The following is an 18,058-nucleotide window of genomic DNA, read 5'->3' on the forward strand; positions in this document are numbered from 1 at the left end:
TTCAGAAACTCATGTCCAAAATTTTAACCAAACAAAAAATTTGGGGAAAAAAAAAGAGAAAATATTTTGTATGGACAAAGGAGTTTCATTTTCAAATTTTCTTTTCCCGTTTAGGTAAGTGGTGTGGGGGCGTCGTGGGTATGGGGGATAAGTTAAAATAAAAGCAAACAAGTCAAGAAACATTTACATATTACTAGGAAATATCATAATCAATGATACATGATTAAGCAAACTCGTTTAACTGCTGAAGCAGAAAAATAGCTCCCTGTCAATATCAGTTCTCGGCAGATTTATTGATTCATAAATAATTACATTACAGTACTATATAAACGAGTAATCATGTGCCGTAGAGTCGGTGTGTATTTTACTGAAAACCATGCTGACAAGTGGTGAACCAAAATTGATTCTGTTCTTTACCTTTTAAAAAGTTAATGGTGAAATGTGGATCAGTTCCCTTTTCAAACTGTTGCTAAATAAGTACTCCTATTCAAATCCAGAGTACAGCATCTGAAACGAACAGAGAGTAATGCCAAAGAACCCCTTTGCATCCCACAACCTTTTTGGCTAAAGATTCAGTAGAAAGTACACTTGCTTTTTTGGTCAAAGTGAGTTTTCTAATCTTTCTTTTTTTGGGCATAAATGTTTGTGTTGTGATACAAATTTATAGATCTTTTTGAGCTGTGAAAGAAACTGAACTTACTCTGATTCTATTGAATGATCTAAGATCCTAACTTCCTAGGAGGGACCCCACTTATAACTCCAGATTGAAAATTTTGTTTTTGGATGTTAGAACTTTTTTGTGTTATTTTGTGATTCATTTGATCTTGATGTGTTTTACATAACTTGTTCAGAAAGAGCTAACTCGCATCAGCTCTGATTCTTCTTCTAGCTGCCAATTAATGTTCTGACAATCGGAGTTTGGACTTATACTAAGGTACAAAAAATGGCTATGGAACCAACTGTTAAAGTGGTTCTTGGTTCAATTGCCTTTGCTATCTTTTGGGTATTGGCAGTTTTCCCTGCTGTCCCTTTCATGCCTATTGGAAGAACTGCAGGATCTCTCCTTGGGGCTATGCTCATGGTCCTTTGTCGAGTCTTGACTCCAGATCAAGCGTATGCTGCTATCGATCTTCCAATTTTAGGCCTTCTCTTTGGGACTATGGTTGTTAGTGTTTATCTAGAAAGAGCAGACATGTTTAAATACTTGGGTAAATTGCTGGCTTGGAAGAGCCAGGGAGCTAAGGATTTACTTTGTCGAATTTGCTTGATTTCAGCCGTTTCAAGCGCCTTTTTTACCAACGATACTTCTTGTGTTGTGTTAACCGAGTTTGTGTTGAAAATAGCTAGGCAACAAAATCTTCCACCCCATCCCTTCCTATTAGCTCTAGCCTCAAGTGCAAATATTGGATCATCTGCAACTCCAATTGGGAATCCCCAGAACTTAGTCATAGCAGTACAAAGCAATATATCTTTCGGGAAGTTTTTATTTGGAATTCTTCCTGCACTGCTTGTCGGCGTAGTTGTTAATGCCGTGCTGCTTCTTTGTATGTATTGGAAGGTGTTGTCTGTCCATAAGGATGTGGAAGACGTAGTTCCTGAGGAAGAAGTAGTCTCCCATCGGTTTTCTCCAGCAACAATGTCACATCTTAATTCCTCGAATTCTCAAGAATTGAACAATGCCTTGGATTCTATGACTATCAGCAGCTCTCCTAGGAATCATGCTGAGACACTTAGAAATCGTGGCAATTTTGGAGAAAGTGAAATACAAAATGCCTCGAAAGAAGGACCAAATGATGGATCAGTACAGAAAACAGAAGAGAATGTGTCTTCAAAAATTGATGAATATGAAGATGAAAATTTCACATCTTATGACGAAAAGGAGAAATGGAAAAATATGTTGTGGAAAGTATGTGTTTATCTGGTTACCATTGGGATGCTAATAGCTTTGCTAATGGGTCTGAATATGTCTTGGACTGCTATCACTGCAGCACTTGTACTCGTCGTTCTTGATTTCAAAGATGCTAGGCCATGCTTAGAAAAGGTAACTGATTTCCCTCTTCATCTGTTAAGTGTTGATGTACTAATACATATACACCAGATAAAAGCTTATTCATTCTGCTCATTCGACTGTACAGGTTTCCTATTCACTCTTGATATTCTTCTGTGGTATGTTCATCACGGTTGATGGCTTTAACAAAACTGGGATTCCAAGTGCTCTTTGGGATCTTATGGAGCCATATTCCAAGATAGATCATGCTGCGGGAATAGCAGTTCTTGCTCTGGTCATACTAGTTCTGTCAAATGTGGCTTCAAATGTGCCTACTGGTGTGTGTCTCTGCACTCTTTGAGCCCCAAATTAACCCTTTTTTTTTTACATATGCTCGCATTTCATTCTTCATCTACTATATGCTTTACGAGATACAATTGTTCGCCAACACGTGTGTACAAACAATATATAGACAAGTGGCTAAGGCTGCTCTGTGAAATCCTAAAGGGAGGGAAAGGAGAAAAAGAAACGATTAAAACCCAAAAGGAGTAAAACAGTTTCTTCTGGGATTACTTGCCTTTAGTTGGGAACTGAATTTTACCTAGATGTTCACTCGAAAAACAAATCTTTCATTCTCCTATGGTTACTAGTCTGTTGAGAACCATGACAAAAAGTAAATCAAGCGGTCAGCATAATCTCTTGCCTAAATGTGAGTTAAAATCATACTGTATAATATGAATTTCTATTAAGATTGTTTAAGTTAGTTGAGATATTTTAGGTTTTTTGAATTTTAAATTATGTGGATTTTTGTTCCTAATTGGCTATTTAAAGCCTTGTCATGCTTAATAAAATTGTTGAGAGACATTTTCAATCAATACTTTTAATCATTTTACTGCCCCATCTTTTAAAAAACCAACAGTCCTAAAGAAGAAAATCACAGCAACTTCAGTTCTGTAAATGAGTATAGCGCCTTCTGCTTCTTCCTCAATAATTTATGAATAGACAACCAGCTGATGAACCTTGGGGTGTTTGACAATATATAGAAGTTTGATATATGATCTATTAACACTGTTTCATTAATCTGCCCAAATATTGCCTTGTAACTTTCCTCCTAACTAAACCGTTTGAGTTAACATGATATTCCTTATTGTTGCACAATTCTCTAGTTATTACAGTTAAATAGTGATAACGCTGGTGATAAGAATGGTTGTTGATCCAGTGTATAATGGCATGTTTTTACTTGGTGTCAGTCTTGCTGCTTGGAGCACGCGTAGCTGCATCAGCAGCTGCAATATCTCCGGCTAGCGAGCAGAAAGCATGGCTCATCTTAGCCTGGGTCAGCACTGTCGCAGGGAATCTTTCACTCTTAGGCTCAGCAGCAAACTTAATAGTATGTGAGCAGGCTCGTCGCGCTCAACACTTCGGCTACAATCTGTCATTTTGGAGTCATCTGAAATTTGGAGTTCCATCTACGCTTATTATTACAGCCATTGGTTTGATTCTTATTGGAGGATGACACATATTTAGCCACTGTACTTGTGTTCATATATAAGCTTCAAAATGGATTGTCAAATGCATCTCTCATTCTTGTTTAAATGTTGATTCATGGAAAGGTATTTATGAACTGTACAGTTTCTTTAAATTTTCAGCATTACCACTTTCAAACTGAGATACAAGAAACAAAAATTTATAAACAAGAGAGTATTCCATCTATCCAGATCTCACTAATCCAGCATTAAGTTCTTTTTCTGTAATCTTTTGTTGGTCTTGTTTAGTTAATTGATGGGACTAGTCCATGTTAAGGTGAGATAATCCATCATGTTACGGCTTCCTTGTATAGGTGTTGATCAAGATGACAGGGCGTCAATTCCTTTGGTTTCTTCTCATTATCTTTCGGAGGGGATCAATTTTGTATTCAATGAATTTAGTGGGTGACGTGGCATACCACCTTGATGGCTGCACAACGGTTGGGAATTAATGTAAAGATTATTTGTAACGGTTGCTCATTGAATGCTGTAGTCACATTATAAATTTAACTATACCATTTTAAGGGTAAACACCACCATCATCTTTCCAGCACTATTAGGTTGATTTTCTGTCTGAACTGATTTTTCATAAGGTTGGATTAAGCAAGTTAATGAAGAGCAAATAAAAAAAGTGACTTTACTCCATCATTAACTTAACCTGACCATTTGAGAAACTAATTATTTATTCTTTTTATTATATACTTAATATGTGAATATGTGAACTCCATAAATTCTTAAATTGAGAACAAAGTAGCGTTAATAATTTAAAAAATACTTCTTTTTATAGTTTGATTTTGCGTAATCGTTGCCATGACCAAAAAAAAAAAGAAAAAAAAAGGAGAGAAATAAAGAATTTCCTTGGTATTTATTTTACGGCAAAGAGCCAAATATATTCCTTTACTTTCAAAAATTATTTAAACTTATTCTCCGTTACATTATTGGGGTATTTATACCCCTACCGTTATACTTTGGTTCAAAAATACCCTTATTTTTAACTAAGGCACCGCTCTCATGTTTTGAACCCACGACCTTCCGAACAAGGCCTTGTACCTTATATCCCCCTCGATCACGTAGAACTTTGTTTCTTGGGTGGTCCCGACATTGTTTACCGGTAAAGTTATATCACATTTCGTGGTCTCGCACGCCATATTGAATCCGTTCAATACCCGGACCGCTGGTACAATTTGATCCTGCAACCCCAGTTGTTCTACGACCCTCGATCTAATAATGTTGGCCGAGTCACCTGGATCAATCAACACACGTTTAACTCGAGATTTATTGATAAGCACGGATATTACCAATGCATCATTGTGAGGCTGGACGATGCCCTCGGCGTCTTCATCGCTGAATGAGATGGCTCCTTCCGTGACGTAATCCCGGGTGCGGTTTACTCTCGTGATAGAAACTTTGGTGCATTTTATTATTGGCCATCAACTTCCTCAATGACCAGGTTGATTACGTGTTGGGGCTCCTCTTGTTCGACCTGTTTGTTGGCGTCCCTGTTTCTGAAGTGGTTTTTGGCTTGCTCGCTCAGGAATTCTCGAAGGTGCCCATAATTGAACAATCGAGCTACTTCTTCTCTTAGATGTCGACAATCTCCGGTCCTATGATTGTGAGTACCGTGGTGCTTACACACCAAACTAGGATCTCTTTGTGCATGATCGGACTGCAATGGTCTTGGCCACTTGGTCACTTTGATGCATCCTATGGCCGACACTATACTTGCAGCGTCCACATTGAAATTATATTCCGATAATCTTGGTGCCTCCTTACTCCCGAGCGACCTGTCAAACCTGTTCTTGCTCATCAGGCCCTGGCTGCTCTATCCTCGATCATTTCTCTTGTCGCTCCTTATTGGGTGGCGTCCGGATCCGTTTCCCCTCCGATCCGTGTCGTATGGCTGATATCGATCTCGGACCAGCCTCGGCTCATGATCGATGATTCTCTTAGACCTGTCATCGGTTTTGATGGGATAATAGACCCCGAAGGGGCCCCAAGTTAGTCGTCATCGACTCTGATCCTCGATTGATACTCATTGTGGACGTCGGGCCAGGTGATCGCCGGGTACTCTACCAAGTTTTTCTTTAGCTGTTGAGAAGCCACGGAACTTCAGAGGTTGATCCCTTGTGTAAATGCCTGGATGGACCAATCATCTGCAACCGGTGGCAGATCCATCTGCTCCATCTAGAACCTCGACACGAACTCCCTAAGAATCTCGTTATCCTTTTACTTGATCTTGAAAAGGTCTGACTTCCTCGTCTCGACCTTGATGGCACTGGCGTGGGCCTTCACGAAAGCATCTGCCAGCATGGCAAACGAGTCAATAGAATTTGGAGGCAAGTTGTGATACCATATCATTGCCCCTTTGGACAAGGTTTTCCCAAATATTTTCAACAGTACCAACCAATTTCGTCGTCTTCCAGGTCATTCCCTTTGATTGCGCATGTATAGGAGGTTACATGATCATTTAGATCCGTGATCCCATTATACTTAGGAAGGTCAGGCATTCAAAACCTATTCGGGATCGGCTTTGGTGTCGCGCTCGGGGGAAAAGGCTTCCGAATGAACTTTTTGGAATCCGGCCCCTTCAATATCGGCGACGCTCCAGGGATCTGATTGACCCTAGAGTTATACGTTTCCACCTTCTTATCATTGACCTCTATATTTTTCTCACTAGACTCCACCCATTTTCTCAATAGTTCGAGCATCTTCATCACCTCGGAGGTTTCCCCATGCACGAACTCACCCGGTTTCATGGCAACTTCTTCATCCCTCCGAGTATTTTCGCGGGACTGCTGGGTGATGGTAGGCTATAACTATGTGTTTTGGCCACTATTTGCATTCTAATTTGCTGCACTTTACTGATGTTTGAGTGCTAAATGGTAGTAAATTGCTCTGACTAATTGATTTATGTTTTTACAGGAGAAATTTCGGGCTACAATGGGGTCCGGAATCATTTTGAGCTAATATGGAGTGTTGGGGTCAAGTAAAGGATTATGGAGTACATAGAGAGCTCATTCGAGGATCAACGGAGGTTCGCGCATTTAAAAAGAAGAAATAAAACGAAAGCAAAAAATGGCCTAAGTGCGCGGCCGCGCACTGGGCCACGCAAGTCACACAGAAACTTTCAAATGTGTGCGGCCAGATGCACGGTCACCTGCCCAAGTGCGCGGCCGCGCACGTCCCTCCGAGGAAAAATTATGCGGGGCTAAATTCATAATTTTGGGGGCGACTTTCCTTGACCTATATGAAGACCAGCTCGTCTAAAAAGAGGGTATCTTGATTTTGGGAAGGGATTTTTGAGGGAGAAGAAGACGGAAGCAACGGGAAATCGATATACTTGATCAAATTCACTCAATACGAGAGTTTGGGTGAAATTTGGGAATTATAATGTCTTCTTGTTCTTCTAGTACTCTTGTTTTGAATACTTTCTTCGTCATGGAGTAAGTCTCCTTAGGGTTGTTGACGGATGTTGTGAATAAATCATTGTTTTGGGATTTACTCTATGTTAATTGCCCGACTTTAATGAATGAATTCTTAATTGAATTGCAAGGTTTATTGTAGTCTTACTTTAATCGAAAGAGAAGTTTACTGCTATTGGCTTTATGTTATCTTGATTGGGTTGATTTTACGTCTTTTCGAAGTAATCGAAAGAGCTTAAGGAGTTATTGATTTACCCAGTCCATGAGAATAATCGAGAGGTGTTCTCCGAAAGATCGTTCATTCACTAATTTTGTGCATACATTCATAGGGCATGTTATTGGGTTACCTAAGGGAATCAAATTCATTCGAAAGAAGAATTGAAATCTTTGAAGTAGCTTAATCATCTGTTGAAATCGAAAGAATCAATAGAAATTAAGAGTGAATCTAGCACAGATTTACCCGGAACAATAGTTGATCACATATCTTGTCATCACTCTTCCTTCTCTCATTGATATCCCTTTATTTTTACTAATCATTCGGGTATCATCAGTTTCTTACAGCTAATAATCGTAGTTTATTTCTATTCAATAATAACATAAATCAAAAGGTTGATTATCCTGGATAGTGTTAAGCTGGAGAATTAATAGAACATTATTGAAACCAATCCTTGTGGAGACGATTCAATACTATACTATCATTGACTAGCGAGCCCAAGTTTATACGCCGGTTTTGTGCTCATCAAAGTTTGGCGTCGTTGCCGGGGATTGGCGACTAATAGTGTTTAAATTAGTTTTCAGTGCTAATTCAGAAACTACTTTATTTTATTTTATTTTCTTTTTTTTTACGCTCTTTTTATCTGTGTGCAGGCAATAGGGTAAGTTTAGAGGTGTATGACTCAATCCTCTTCAAAGGACCTGGTGCCATACAACCCAAAGTTAGACAAACACCTGAGGCAGCTGAAAAGAGAGAAAGGAGTGAGTGGATTGTTGTTGGGTCAGTCTTCAACTCAGGATAAAATGGTAAACAATGTAGAGATAGTAGACCTAGCTGCTAGAGAGGCAGCTCAGAAACAGGAAGCTCGGTCAGCAGATGAAGCGTCCCGCAGAATTACTGATGAAACGGTTGATTGAGAGCGAAGACTCAACCTCAACCGAATTATTGGGGATGCCTTTGAAAATGCAAGACCTAGGCCTGGGAGATCACTGGGCGATTATGCTAGACCGGTGTACAACCAATAACAGTATAGTGTGAGGCCTCCACCCATCAATGCCAACAATTTTGAACTCAAACATGGAGTCATCCAAACCATTCAGAATAACTGCATCTTCATAGGCAAACCCAATGAAGATCCCAACAACCATCTGATGGACTTTGATGAAATAATGAACATATTCCGCTACAATGGAGCATCACATGATGCTATATACCTCAGTGCATTCCTGTTCTCGCTGAAGGATGATGCAAAGTAGTGGATGAGAAGTTTTCCTACAGGGTTAATCCATACGTGGGAGGAGATGACTACCAAGTTTTTGGAAAAATATTTCTCGGCTGCAAAGACATGAAGGATGAGAAAGGAGATTCATAATTTCAGCCAAGGCGAAGGGGAAACAGTATTCGAAGCATGGGAAAGATTTAAGGAGCTGCTGCGGAGATGCCCTCATAACGGAATGGAGCAATGGATGAAACTTCAGGACTTTTGGGACAGTTTAAACCTGTCATCAAGGAGATTGCTAAATAGTGCAGTTGCAGACCCTCTGATGAAGAAAACTCCGGAAGAGATTGTTACTCTCTTGAATGAACTATCCGAAGATGCCGATCAATGGTCCACAGACCAAGGGGATCGAAAAACATCTGCAGGGGTGCACCAATTAGAATCGACTGTAGCAATGCATGCCCAAATTGCAGCAATGGCTAAAAACATCAAGCAATTGCCTTTGGCTCAGGTGCAAACTCAACCACAGGTGGGTTGTGATATCTATGGGATGGGACACCCTTCACATGAGTGTCAAGCTACAGTTGAGGAGGTCAACGCTGTGGGAAATTTTAATAGAGGGAACTACCAAGGTGGGAACAATTTTAATGCTATGGGTCAAAAATATCCAGGTTTTTCATGGAGTTCGCCAAATGGGACCTTGAATTCATGGCAGCAAAATAATCCCATACCACATGGTCAGGGACCACCAGGTTTTCAGAACCAGCAGAGGCAGTAATACCAGCCACCACAGCAAAATCAGCCAAATATAGAAGATCCCATGAAGGCATTTATCAACAAAACAGATGAAAAATTCGAGACTCAGGGTACAACTATCCAGAACTTAGAAAGGCAAATGGGATAAATTGCAAATTTGTTGTCTGAGAGGGCTCCTGGGACTCTTCCATCCGACACTGAAAAGAACCCGAAGGAAACAATCAAAGCAGTATCTCTGAGAAACGGAAAAGAATTGACTAATCCAATAGTGAAGGCTAAATCGAAAGTGGTCCACAAGCAGACTGAGACACCATCAGAGGAAAAGAATGAAGAGCAAAAGAGTCAGAATAGCGGGGTGCAACAAGAAATTGAAGAAAGCAGACACATGCCAGCTCTACCTTTCCCTCAAAAGATGAAGCGGGAGAAACTTGACAAGTGTTTTGGGCGATTCTTGAAGATGCTCAAACAACTTTATGTGAACATACCGTTCACAGAAGTACTCACTCAGATACCCGCTTATGCAAAGTTCTTGAAGGAGATCCTGTCTAGCAAGAGAAAATTGGAGGAGACAACGGTGGTCAAGTTGAATGCCCACTGCAGTGCTATATTGCAAAAATAAATTCCTCAGAAGTGTGGGGACCTAGGAAGCTTCACCATACCATGCTCGTTGGGGAGTGAAAAGTTTGACAAGGCTCTCTGTGATTCAGGTGCATCTATAAATCTAATGCCTCTGTCTGTATTCAAGAAACTGGAAGGTCAACATGGAGTGATCAATCAATACCAGTGTCCCTATAACTGGCCGACCAAACCACCATTCTACCTGAGGGAATTATTGAAGATATTCTAGTGCGGGTGGACAAGTTTGTGTTCCCCGTCGACTTTATTGTGGTGGATATGGAGGTGAACAAAGAGGTACCTTTAATTCTGGGGAGACCATTTCTGTGTATAGGTAGAGCCATCCCTGATCTTTATGAGGGGAAGCTTATTCTTAGAGTGGGGAATGAGAAAGTAGTATTCCAGATGAAGAGAATGATGATATACCCCAGTGATGAGGTATCTGCCTACTCGTGTTTCAAGCTAGATATCATTGGGGAGCTGGCTGAGAAGTACAATTCTGATAAGCTTGTGAGGGATACTCTAAAGAGGTGTATTACCCAGTCTAGCACAGTGGATGATGAAGATCCTGAAGTAAAGAAAGAGGCTGAAGCTCTTGAAACGGATGAGCAAGTGGTTGATGAGGAGGACATAAAAGAGGAGGCTTCTAAGCCCAATGTGGAATTGAAAGTCCTCCCCACTCACTTGAAATATGCTTTTCTTGAAACTAACAACTTTCCTGTGATTATTTCTTCTGATTTGACAGGTACACAGGAGAAAAACCTGGTGGAGCTGCTGTCAAAGTACAAGAAGGCCATCGATTGGAGCATAGCTGATATTCAAGGAATCAATCCAGCCATATGCATGCACAAAATCCTGCTGGAAGAAAATAGCAAGCCAGTGGTGCAACCTCAACGCAAGCTTAACAAATATTTGGAGGAGGTAGTGCACAAGGAGATCATCAAATTACTAGATGCAGGAGTAATTTTTCCCATCTCTAACAGCCAGTAGACAAGTCCACTGCAGGTTGTACCCAAAATGGGGGGCATGACAGTGGTGAAAAATAAAGATAATGAATTGATCCTCATGAGAACAGTCACATGATGGAGAATGTGCATTGATTATAGAAGGCTGAATGAGAAAACAAGGAAAGACCACTTTTCACTCCCTTTTATTGATCAAATGCTCGAGAATGTGGCTGGACACGGATGTTACTGCTTCCTGGATAGGTATTCAGGCTACAATCAGATACCAATTGCCCCAGAAGATGTTGAGAAGACCACCTTCACTTGCTCGTCGGGTATTTTTGCTTACGGGAGGATGTCGTTTGGGCTATGTAATGCACCTGCCACTTTTCAGAGGTGCATGATGTCTATATTCTCCGACTTAAACGGGAAGTGTCTTGAGGTGTTCATGGATGATTTCACCCTTTTTGGTGATGACTTTGAGGATTGTTTGATGAATTTAAAGCTCGTGCTTGAACGTTGTGAAGCTACTCACTTAGTTCTTAACTGGGAGAAGTGTCGCTCCATAGTAAAGGAGGGAATTATCCTGGGCCACAAGGTAACTGCACATGGAATTGAGGTTGACAAAGCTAAGGTGGATGTTATTGCTAGGCTCCCTCCCCCGACTTCGGTGAAGAGCATAAGAAGCTTCTTGGGACACGTTGGGTTCTATAGGAGGTTTATAAAAAACCTTTCCAACATTACCAAGCCATTGACACAATTGCTAGCAAAGGATGCCAAGTTTATTTTCAATGTGGAGTGCCTAAGAGCATTTGAGTTGATAAAGGAAAAACTTGTGAGTGCTCCTATTATGGTGACACCTGCTTGGAGGCAGCCCTTTGAGATAATGTGTGATGCGAGTGATGTGGCTGTGGGAGCGATTCTGGGGCAACGAAGAGATAAAATGTTCAGACTCATCTACTATGCAAACAGGACATTGAATGATGCTCAAGTAAATTATGCCACTACTGAGAAGGAGTTTTTTGTTGTGGTCTTTGCTTTTGACAAGTTTAGATCATACTTGGTGGGAAGCAAGGTAATTGTACACACTGATCACTCAGCATTGAAATACTTGTTGAGTAAGAAAGAATCCAAGCTGCGTCTGATCCGGTGGGTGTTGCTTCTCCAAGAGTTTGATTTGGAAATAAAAGACAGGAAGGGCATGAAAAATCAAGTCGCAGATCATCTATCTCGGCTTGAGAAGCCTCCAGTTGAAACAGTCAAAATAAGGGAAGAGTTCTCTGATGAGCAGATTTTTTTCATGGCAGTGGTTTCTGAAAGACCGCCATAGTATCCAGATATAGCCAACGTTTTGGCTAGTGGATGGTTACCCCGTGACCTCACTCGTGATCAAAGAAGAAAGCTTCAAGGTGAGGTAAAAAGTTATTTTTAGGATGAACCGTTCTTGTTTAAACTGTGTGCAGATGGTATGATTAGACAATGTGTGCCTGAAGGATAAATGGCAAGCATTCTATCTCATTGCCATGATGGAGCACCTGGAGGTCACTATGGTGGAAATCACACTGCATCAAAGGTCATGGAAGCCGCATTTTTTTGGCCTACTCTGTACAAAGATGCACAGGCGTATGTAGCTTCATGTAACAAGTGTCAGAGAGCAGGTAACATTTGCAAGAAGGATGAAATGTTGCTCAACTCCATTATGGTATGTGAAATTTTTGACGTTTGGGGCATCGACTTCATGGGTTTGTTCCCAACGTTGCACTCTTATAAGTATATTCTAGTAGTCATTGACTACGTCTCTAAATGGGTTGAAGCAATACCTACTAGGACCAATGATGCTCGGGTGGTGTGTGAATTTCTTAGGAAAAATATTTTTACCCGCTTTGGGACACCTCGAGTGATCATCAGTGACAATGGGTCACACTTTGTGAATAAGCAGTTTGCTGCACTGCTGTCTAAGTGTGGGGTCACACACAAAATAGGAACCCCGTACCATACCCAAACTAGTGGGCAAGTTGAAGTGGCTAATCGGGAACTAAAATGAATTCTTGAAAAGACGGTTAATGCTTCCCGAAAAGACTGGTCTATCAAATTGGATGAAGCACTATGGGCGTATAGAACTGCGTTCAAAACGACCATAGGGACTTCACCATTCAAATTAATGTATGGAAAATCGTGTCACTTACCTGTTGATATAGAACATAAGGCTTATTTGGCAATTAAGATGCTTAGTCTTGATTTTAGTCTTGCAGGTGATCACAGGTTGGAGCAGATGAATGAATTGGAAGAGTTCAGACTGGACGCGTATGAAAGTACGCAGATCTTCAAGGAAAAGACTAAAAATAGCATGATCGTCTCATTAAGCCAAAGGAGTTTCATAAAGGGGAAAAAGTCTTACTATACAACAGTAGACTCAGATTATTTCCTGGAAAATTCAAGTCTAGATGGACAGAACTGTATGTGGTGAAGCATGTATCGTCATACGAGGCAATTGAGATCCAAAACCAAGATGGAACAGAAAGATTCAAAGTAAATGGGCACAGACTGAAGCCGTATCTTTCTGGAGGATTTGCACAGTAATCCTCGAGCATCAAAATCAACTGAGGATGCCCGGATGAGTCAAGCTGACGACTATAACTCAGAACTACCTCTGGCCTTTCTGCTAGTTAGAATTTTCTTTTCTTTTACTTCACATTTGTGCACAGCATCAAATAGATAGAAGTTAATGTGTATTATGATGTAGTAGATATTTTAAAAATAAAAAAAATGTGCGCGGCCGCGCACTGACCGCGCATATGGAGGCGCACTTTCAAGACCCCACTGCCAAATGTGCGCGGTCGCGCACAGTTAAGTAATTTTTTTTATTTTTTCTGTTCTCCCCACCCCCCCACCCCCACCCTTATTTTCACAAAAATATAGACCCTCATTCTACAAATCCCCCTCAATCTCAAATTTCCCCCAAATCCCTTCTTCTAACAAAATAAACCTAACCCCCCCCCCCCCTCCCCTTCTCTTCTCTACATAGACCCATACTTAATTGAAGTGTATTCTTCCTTCCTCTTCCCAACCCAAATCCCCTCAAGCTCCCTTCAGGTAAGTGCCATGCTTTTCCCTCTTAATTTCTTTTCTTCTCCTTGACTTGTAGAGATTCTGTTAATTTCTTTTGTTTGTTTTTTCTCTCTGTTGAGTTATACATGTTTTGTGTTAGGGTACTAGTTAAATTTTACCATGATGGGTTGAGTGTGTCATTGGTGGAGTTGTTTCCAAATTTGGGCTAAAGATTTGTCGTTTGGGAGTTTGGGTGAACTAGGCACATCAGGTGTTTGTTTAAATGCTCCTATAAATTTGAGAATCTAATTTAGTGACCAAGTATGCTGGTGAAGTCTGAGTAGCCACTCTTAGGTCACATATCATGCTTTTAGCTGATGTTGGTGTTTGTTTCAGGTATGACACCATCCAAGAAACGAAGAGCCATAAGTGCCTCCTCCAGTGGTCAAGCTGGCTCATCCCGGCCGTAAATTTCTTCAAATGTTCGCCCGTTTGATAATGCCATGTTTGTATCCAGTGCCGCCCAGGAATGCTTCGGTAAAAAGTCACCAAAGAAACCCATCCCGGAGAGGGGAATTGATATGGGGTCCCTCCAAAGTGACTGCCCAAACATGTATCGTGAATTGTTCCGGCGAGGGCTAGGGATATTTTTTGAAGAACCAGACGAAGCAAATTTGATGGTTGTTTGGGAGTTTTATGCAAACTTCCCGGAACATGTTAACCATGTCTGCACGGTTCGAAAGAAGAGTGTGGATACGTCTGTAGAGGCCATTCGGAGGGCCTACCGTTTGCCATGGTTTGGGAAAAATCCTGATGCAGAAGACTACTATGACACATATAGCAGGGAACCACCCACGTGGCAATTGTTCTTCAGAACAATTTGTGTGCCCAACAAGGAGGTAGTGTGTCTTACACCAGGGCAGAAGTTTCATTCGGCATCGCTGACCTTTGAAGGGAAGTGTTGGCTCCACATCATAAATAGCCGCCTGGTGCCATCCTCCAATACCATTGAGGTGAATGGTCCCCGGACTGCTCTGATCTGGTATTTTCTCAATGGCCACGATTTTGATGTGGCTAAGGTTATTCATGGTGAAATGTTCATTCGTTGTCCTGTGCAAAGGTATGGGTTCTTCTTCCGAATCCTTAATCACGAGGTTGTGCCGTCAGGTACGTATACCTGAATACAGAGACTTGGATGAGAAAGTGAAAAGAGAACAAAAGTTCCGGGCTGATAAAGTAATAATTGGGAAGGACCCTGTTGGGCTTGTTGAGGCAAACAGTGATGAGTCTGATGCACCAGAAGAGAGTAACGAAGTGCAAGACGAGGATGTGACTGCTTCACCACCACATGAGCAGGTTGTTGAGGGAACCTCAATCGTCTGATGGGACACAAGAATGAGCGCATTAGAGCAGGAAATGGCGGGGATGCGTACTTCTGTCACAGACTTGGGACCTCGAGTGGATGCCATGTCTACCCAAAATGCCAAGTCTGAGCGAAAGATCATGGCATGGTTGCGTGTGCTTGACCGAGCTTGCCATCTGGACCCCGGCAATGTCTCCGACATGGACTGACTCTATCAGGGAAGTTTCTTTGCCTTACATTTTTCTTTGTGTGACCTGAAGACATGCCACCATTTAAAGTGTGGGGTGGGGGATATGTTGTATGTATGTATGTAGTAATGTATATTAGTTTTAATTTCTTTGGTAAGTTGAGTACTGTTAGTTTGAAAGAAAAAAAACAAAAAAAAACAAACATTTTCGACTTTTCCCGACGATGGATATCATTCGACGGGTTTCTTGAGGGATTAAAGTCGGAAGAAAAAAAAATGCAAAAAGATTTTCTTGTGTAGTTAGTGTAGTAATTCCCCCTTGATTTTTCTTTGTGCCGCGGTTCTTTTTCAAGGGTTTCATTTGAACCGGGTGTAGTTAGTTTAGTTTTTTTTAGCAATGGGAACCCTTGTGCTATGAGTTGGAATGAAAATAAGGTTTCTTTGTTACACCTTGAGAATAGTGAGTGCTTTAGCGTGACGCTTAGGCTCAGGTTTTTGACACTTGTATAAGTGCCTTAAATTGTTCGTTGCTTAACTTTGCTTAATTGCTTCGACTAGAGTGTCTTGATAGTCCTATCCTGAGTGAGTATGTGCCATGTGTGTGTGAGTTTTTTTTTTATGATTCTGTACACTGCATTTGATATTTAGAACTTTCCCCGTGTGTCTGCAAAGCGAAATAGGAGTCTTGTTCAGTTTTGGAAGTGATATAGGTGTTTCTTTGTTGAGCCAGTGATACATTTTTACCACCTAATTGTTATGTATCCTAGTAACCACTTTGAGCATGTAATCCTGTTTTATTGGCAACCACATTATAAGCCTTACCCTTTTGTTTGAATTGATCATCTATTTGAACCTTTCACCTCCTTTGAGAACGTAAAATTGTGACAAACTGTGTAAAAGTTAAAATGTGGGGTAGTTGGGTTGGCTTTTGAGTGGAACTATTGAAACAAAGAGAAAGGTGCAATGTTTTGAAAAAGAAAGAGTCACCTGAACTGAAAAAAAAAGATAAAATAAAAAAATAAAGAGTTGTATAGTTGAGAAATAGTGGTGACTCTTGATGTAAATATGCTTAAATAGGTGGAGTTAATGCATGTCAGTATAAAGGTGGAGTAGGGTGTGACATAAGTGTGGGGTTCAACTGGTAAAGTGTTTGTATTAAAGTGATTAGGGAGGTGTATTCACTCTTATATCTAAATGTATCCTACCCATCCCGCAGCCTATATTACAACCAGTAGAAGTCCTACTTGATCTTTGACTGAATGAGCTCAATTAGTAGAGTAGTACACTACTGGAAAGCCTATGGTGCATCTTTTGTGGCACATGAATATCGTTTCTGAGAGTGAGTGAATTCTTTCTATCTGGAGTTCCTAAGTGTTCTTGAATTTTATTGTATAAGGAACTACTCTTTTTTGTGTGTGAGGGCACTTATTTCACGAAGGAAAGGTAAGTCTTGATCTCTATGTTGGAGTAAGTGAGTAAGTTATGAATAATACCTGGTGTTTGTGAGTAAATTCTTGAGGTGAAGATGTTACACTATTGTGCTTAATCTATATTAAATATTCTTGCTGTAAGGAGTGAGGGAAGTCGCATAGTGAGGTTGCATTTATGTAAAGTGTGGTTTAATTGCTCGAGAACGAGCAATGGTTCAAGTGTAGGGTGTTGATGGTAGGCTATAACTATGTGTTTTAGCCACTATTTGCATTTTAATTTGTTGCACTTTACTAATGTTTGAGTGCTAAATGGTAGTAAATTGCTCTGACTAATTGATTTATGTTTTTACATGAGAAATTTCGGGCTACAATGGGGTTCAAAATCGTTTTGAGCTAATATGGAGTGTTGAGGCCAAGTAAAAGATTATGGAGTACATTGGGAGCTCATTCGAGGATCAATGGAGGTTCGCGCATTTAAAAAGAAGAAATAAAACGAGAGCAAAAAATGGCCCAGGTGCGCGGCCGTGCACTGGGCCGCGCAAGTCAGACGAAAGCTTTCAAATGTGCGCGTCCAGATGCGCGGTCACCTGCCCAGGTGCGTGGCCGCGCACGTCTCTCCGAGGAAAAATTCTGCAGGGCTAAATTCGTAATTTTGGAGGCGACTTTCCTTGACCTATATGAAGCCCAGCTCGTCTAAAAAGAGGGTATCTTGATTTTGGGAAGGGATTTTTGAGGGGGGAAAAGACGGAAGCAACGGGAAATCGATATACTTGATCAAACTCACTCAATACTAGAGTTTGGGTGAAATTTGGGAATTGTAATGTCTTCTTATTCTTCTAGTACTCTTGTTTTGAATACTTTCTTCGTTATGGAGTAAGTCTCCTTAGGGTTGTTGATGGATGTTGTGAATAAATCATTGTTTTGGGTTTTACTCTATGTTAATTGCCCTACTTTAATGAATGAATTCTTAATTGAATTGCAAGGCTTATTGTAGTCTTGCTTTAATCGAAAGAGAAGTTTATTGCTATTGGTTTTATGTCATCTTGATTGGGTTGATTTTACGTCTTTTCGAAGTAATCTAAAGAGCTTAAGTAGTTATTTATTTACCCAGTCCATGAGAATAATCGAGAGGTGTTCTCCGAAAGATCGTTCATTCACTAATTTTGTGCATACATTCATAGGGCCTGTTATTGGGTTACCTAAGGGAATCAAATTCATTCGGAAGAAGAATTGAAATCTTTGAAGTAGCTTAATCATCTGTTGAAATCGAAAGAATCAATAGAAGTTAAGAGTGAATCTAGCATAGAGTTACCCGGAACAATAGTTGATCACATATCTTGTCATCAC

General features: G+C 40.7%; 2 protein-coding genes across 4 annotated transcripts; both read left to right on the forward strand.

The window, feature by feature from the left end:
- The first annotated feature begins 245 nt into the window (after positions 1-245).
- On the forward strand, positions 246-3,700 carry LOC107788992 (silicon efflux transporter LSI2). Of its 3 annotated transcripts, none has more exons than XM_016610745.2 (4): positions 246-605; positions 852-2,041; positions 2,136-2,325; positions 3,238-3,700. In XM_016610745.2, the coding sequence occupies exons 2-4, from the start codon at positions 944-946 to the stop codon at positions 3,501-3,503; spliced, it is 1,554 nt and encodes a 517-aa protein (XP_016466231.1). In that variant the 5' UTR covers positions 246-605; positions 852-943; the 3' UTR covers positions 3,504-3,700. The 3 variants fall into 3 exon arrangements, with proteins under 3 accessions (XP_016466231.1, XP_016466232.1, XP_016466233.1); XM_016610746.2 differs by having other exon boundaries at positions 890-2,041; XM_016610747.2 differs by having other exon boundaries at positions 935-2,041.
- Positions 3,701-8,501: 4,801 nt separating this feature from the next.
- On the forward strand, positions 8,502-9,743 carry LOC142168191 (uncharacterized). The gene is made up of 2 exons (XM_075228847.1): positions 8,502-9,142; positions 9,296-9,743. The coding sequence occupies exons 1-2, from the start codon at positions 8,502-8,504 to the stop codon at positions 9,741-9,743; spliced, it is 1,089 nt and encodes a 362-aa protein (XP_075084948.1).
- Positions 9,744-18,058: the final 8,315 nt, after the last annotated feature.

Source organism: Nicotiana tabacum, chromosome 13, assembly GCF_000715075.1.
Source record: "Nicotiana tabacum cultivar K326 chromosome 13, ASM71507v2, whole genome shotgun sequence".
NCBI classification, from domain to species: Eukaryota; Viridiplantae; Streptophyta; class Magnoliopsida; order Solanales; family Solanaceae; genus Nicotiana; species Nicotiana tabacum.

Coding starts and splice junctions, on each gene's coding strand:
- LOC142168191 (XM_075228847.1), top strand. CDS start 8,502: ATGAGAAAGGAGATTCATAATTTCAGCCAAGGCGAAGGGGAAACAGTA. Junction 9,143..9,295: donor TTTCAGAACCAGCAGAGGCA/GTAATACCAGCC, acceptor GTTGTCTGAGAG/GGCTCCTGGGACTCTTCCAT.
- LOC107788992 (XM_016610745.2), top strand. CDS start 944: ATGGCTATGGAACCAACTGTTAAAGTGGTTCTTGGTTCAATTGCCTTT. Junction 2,042..2,135: donor CTAGGCCATGCTTAGAAAAG/GTAACTGATTTC, acceptor TCGACTGTACAG/GTTTCCTATTCACTCTTGAT. Junction 2,326..3,237: donor GGCTTCAAATGTGCCTACTG/GTGTGTGTCTCT, acceptor ACTTGGTGTCAG/TCTTGCTGCTTGGAGCACGC.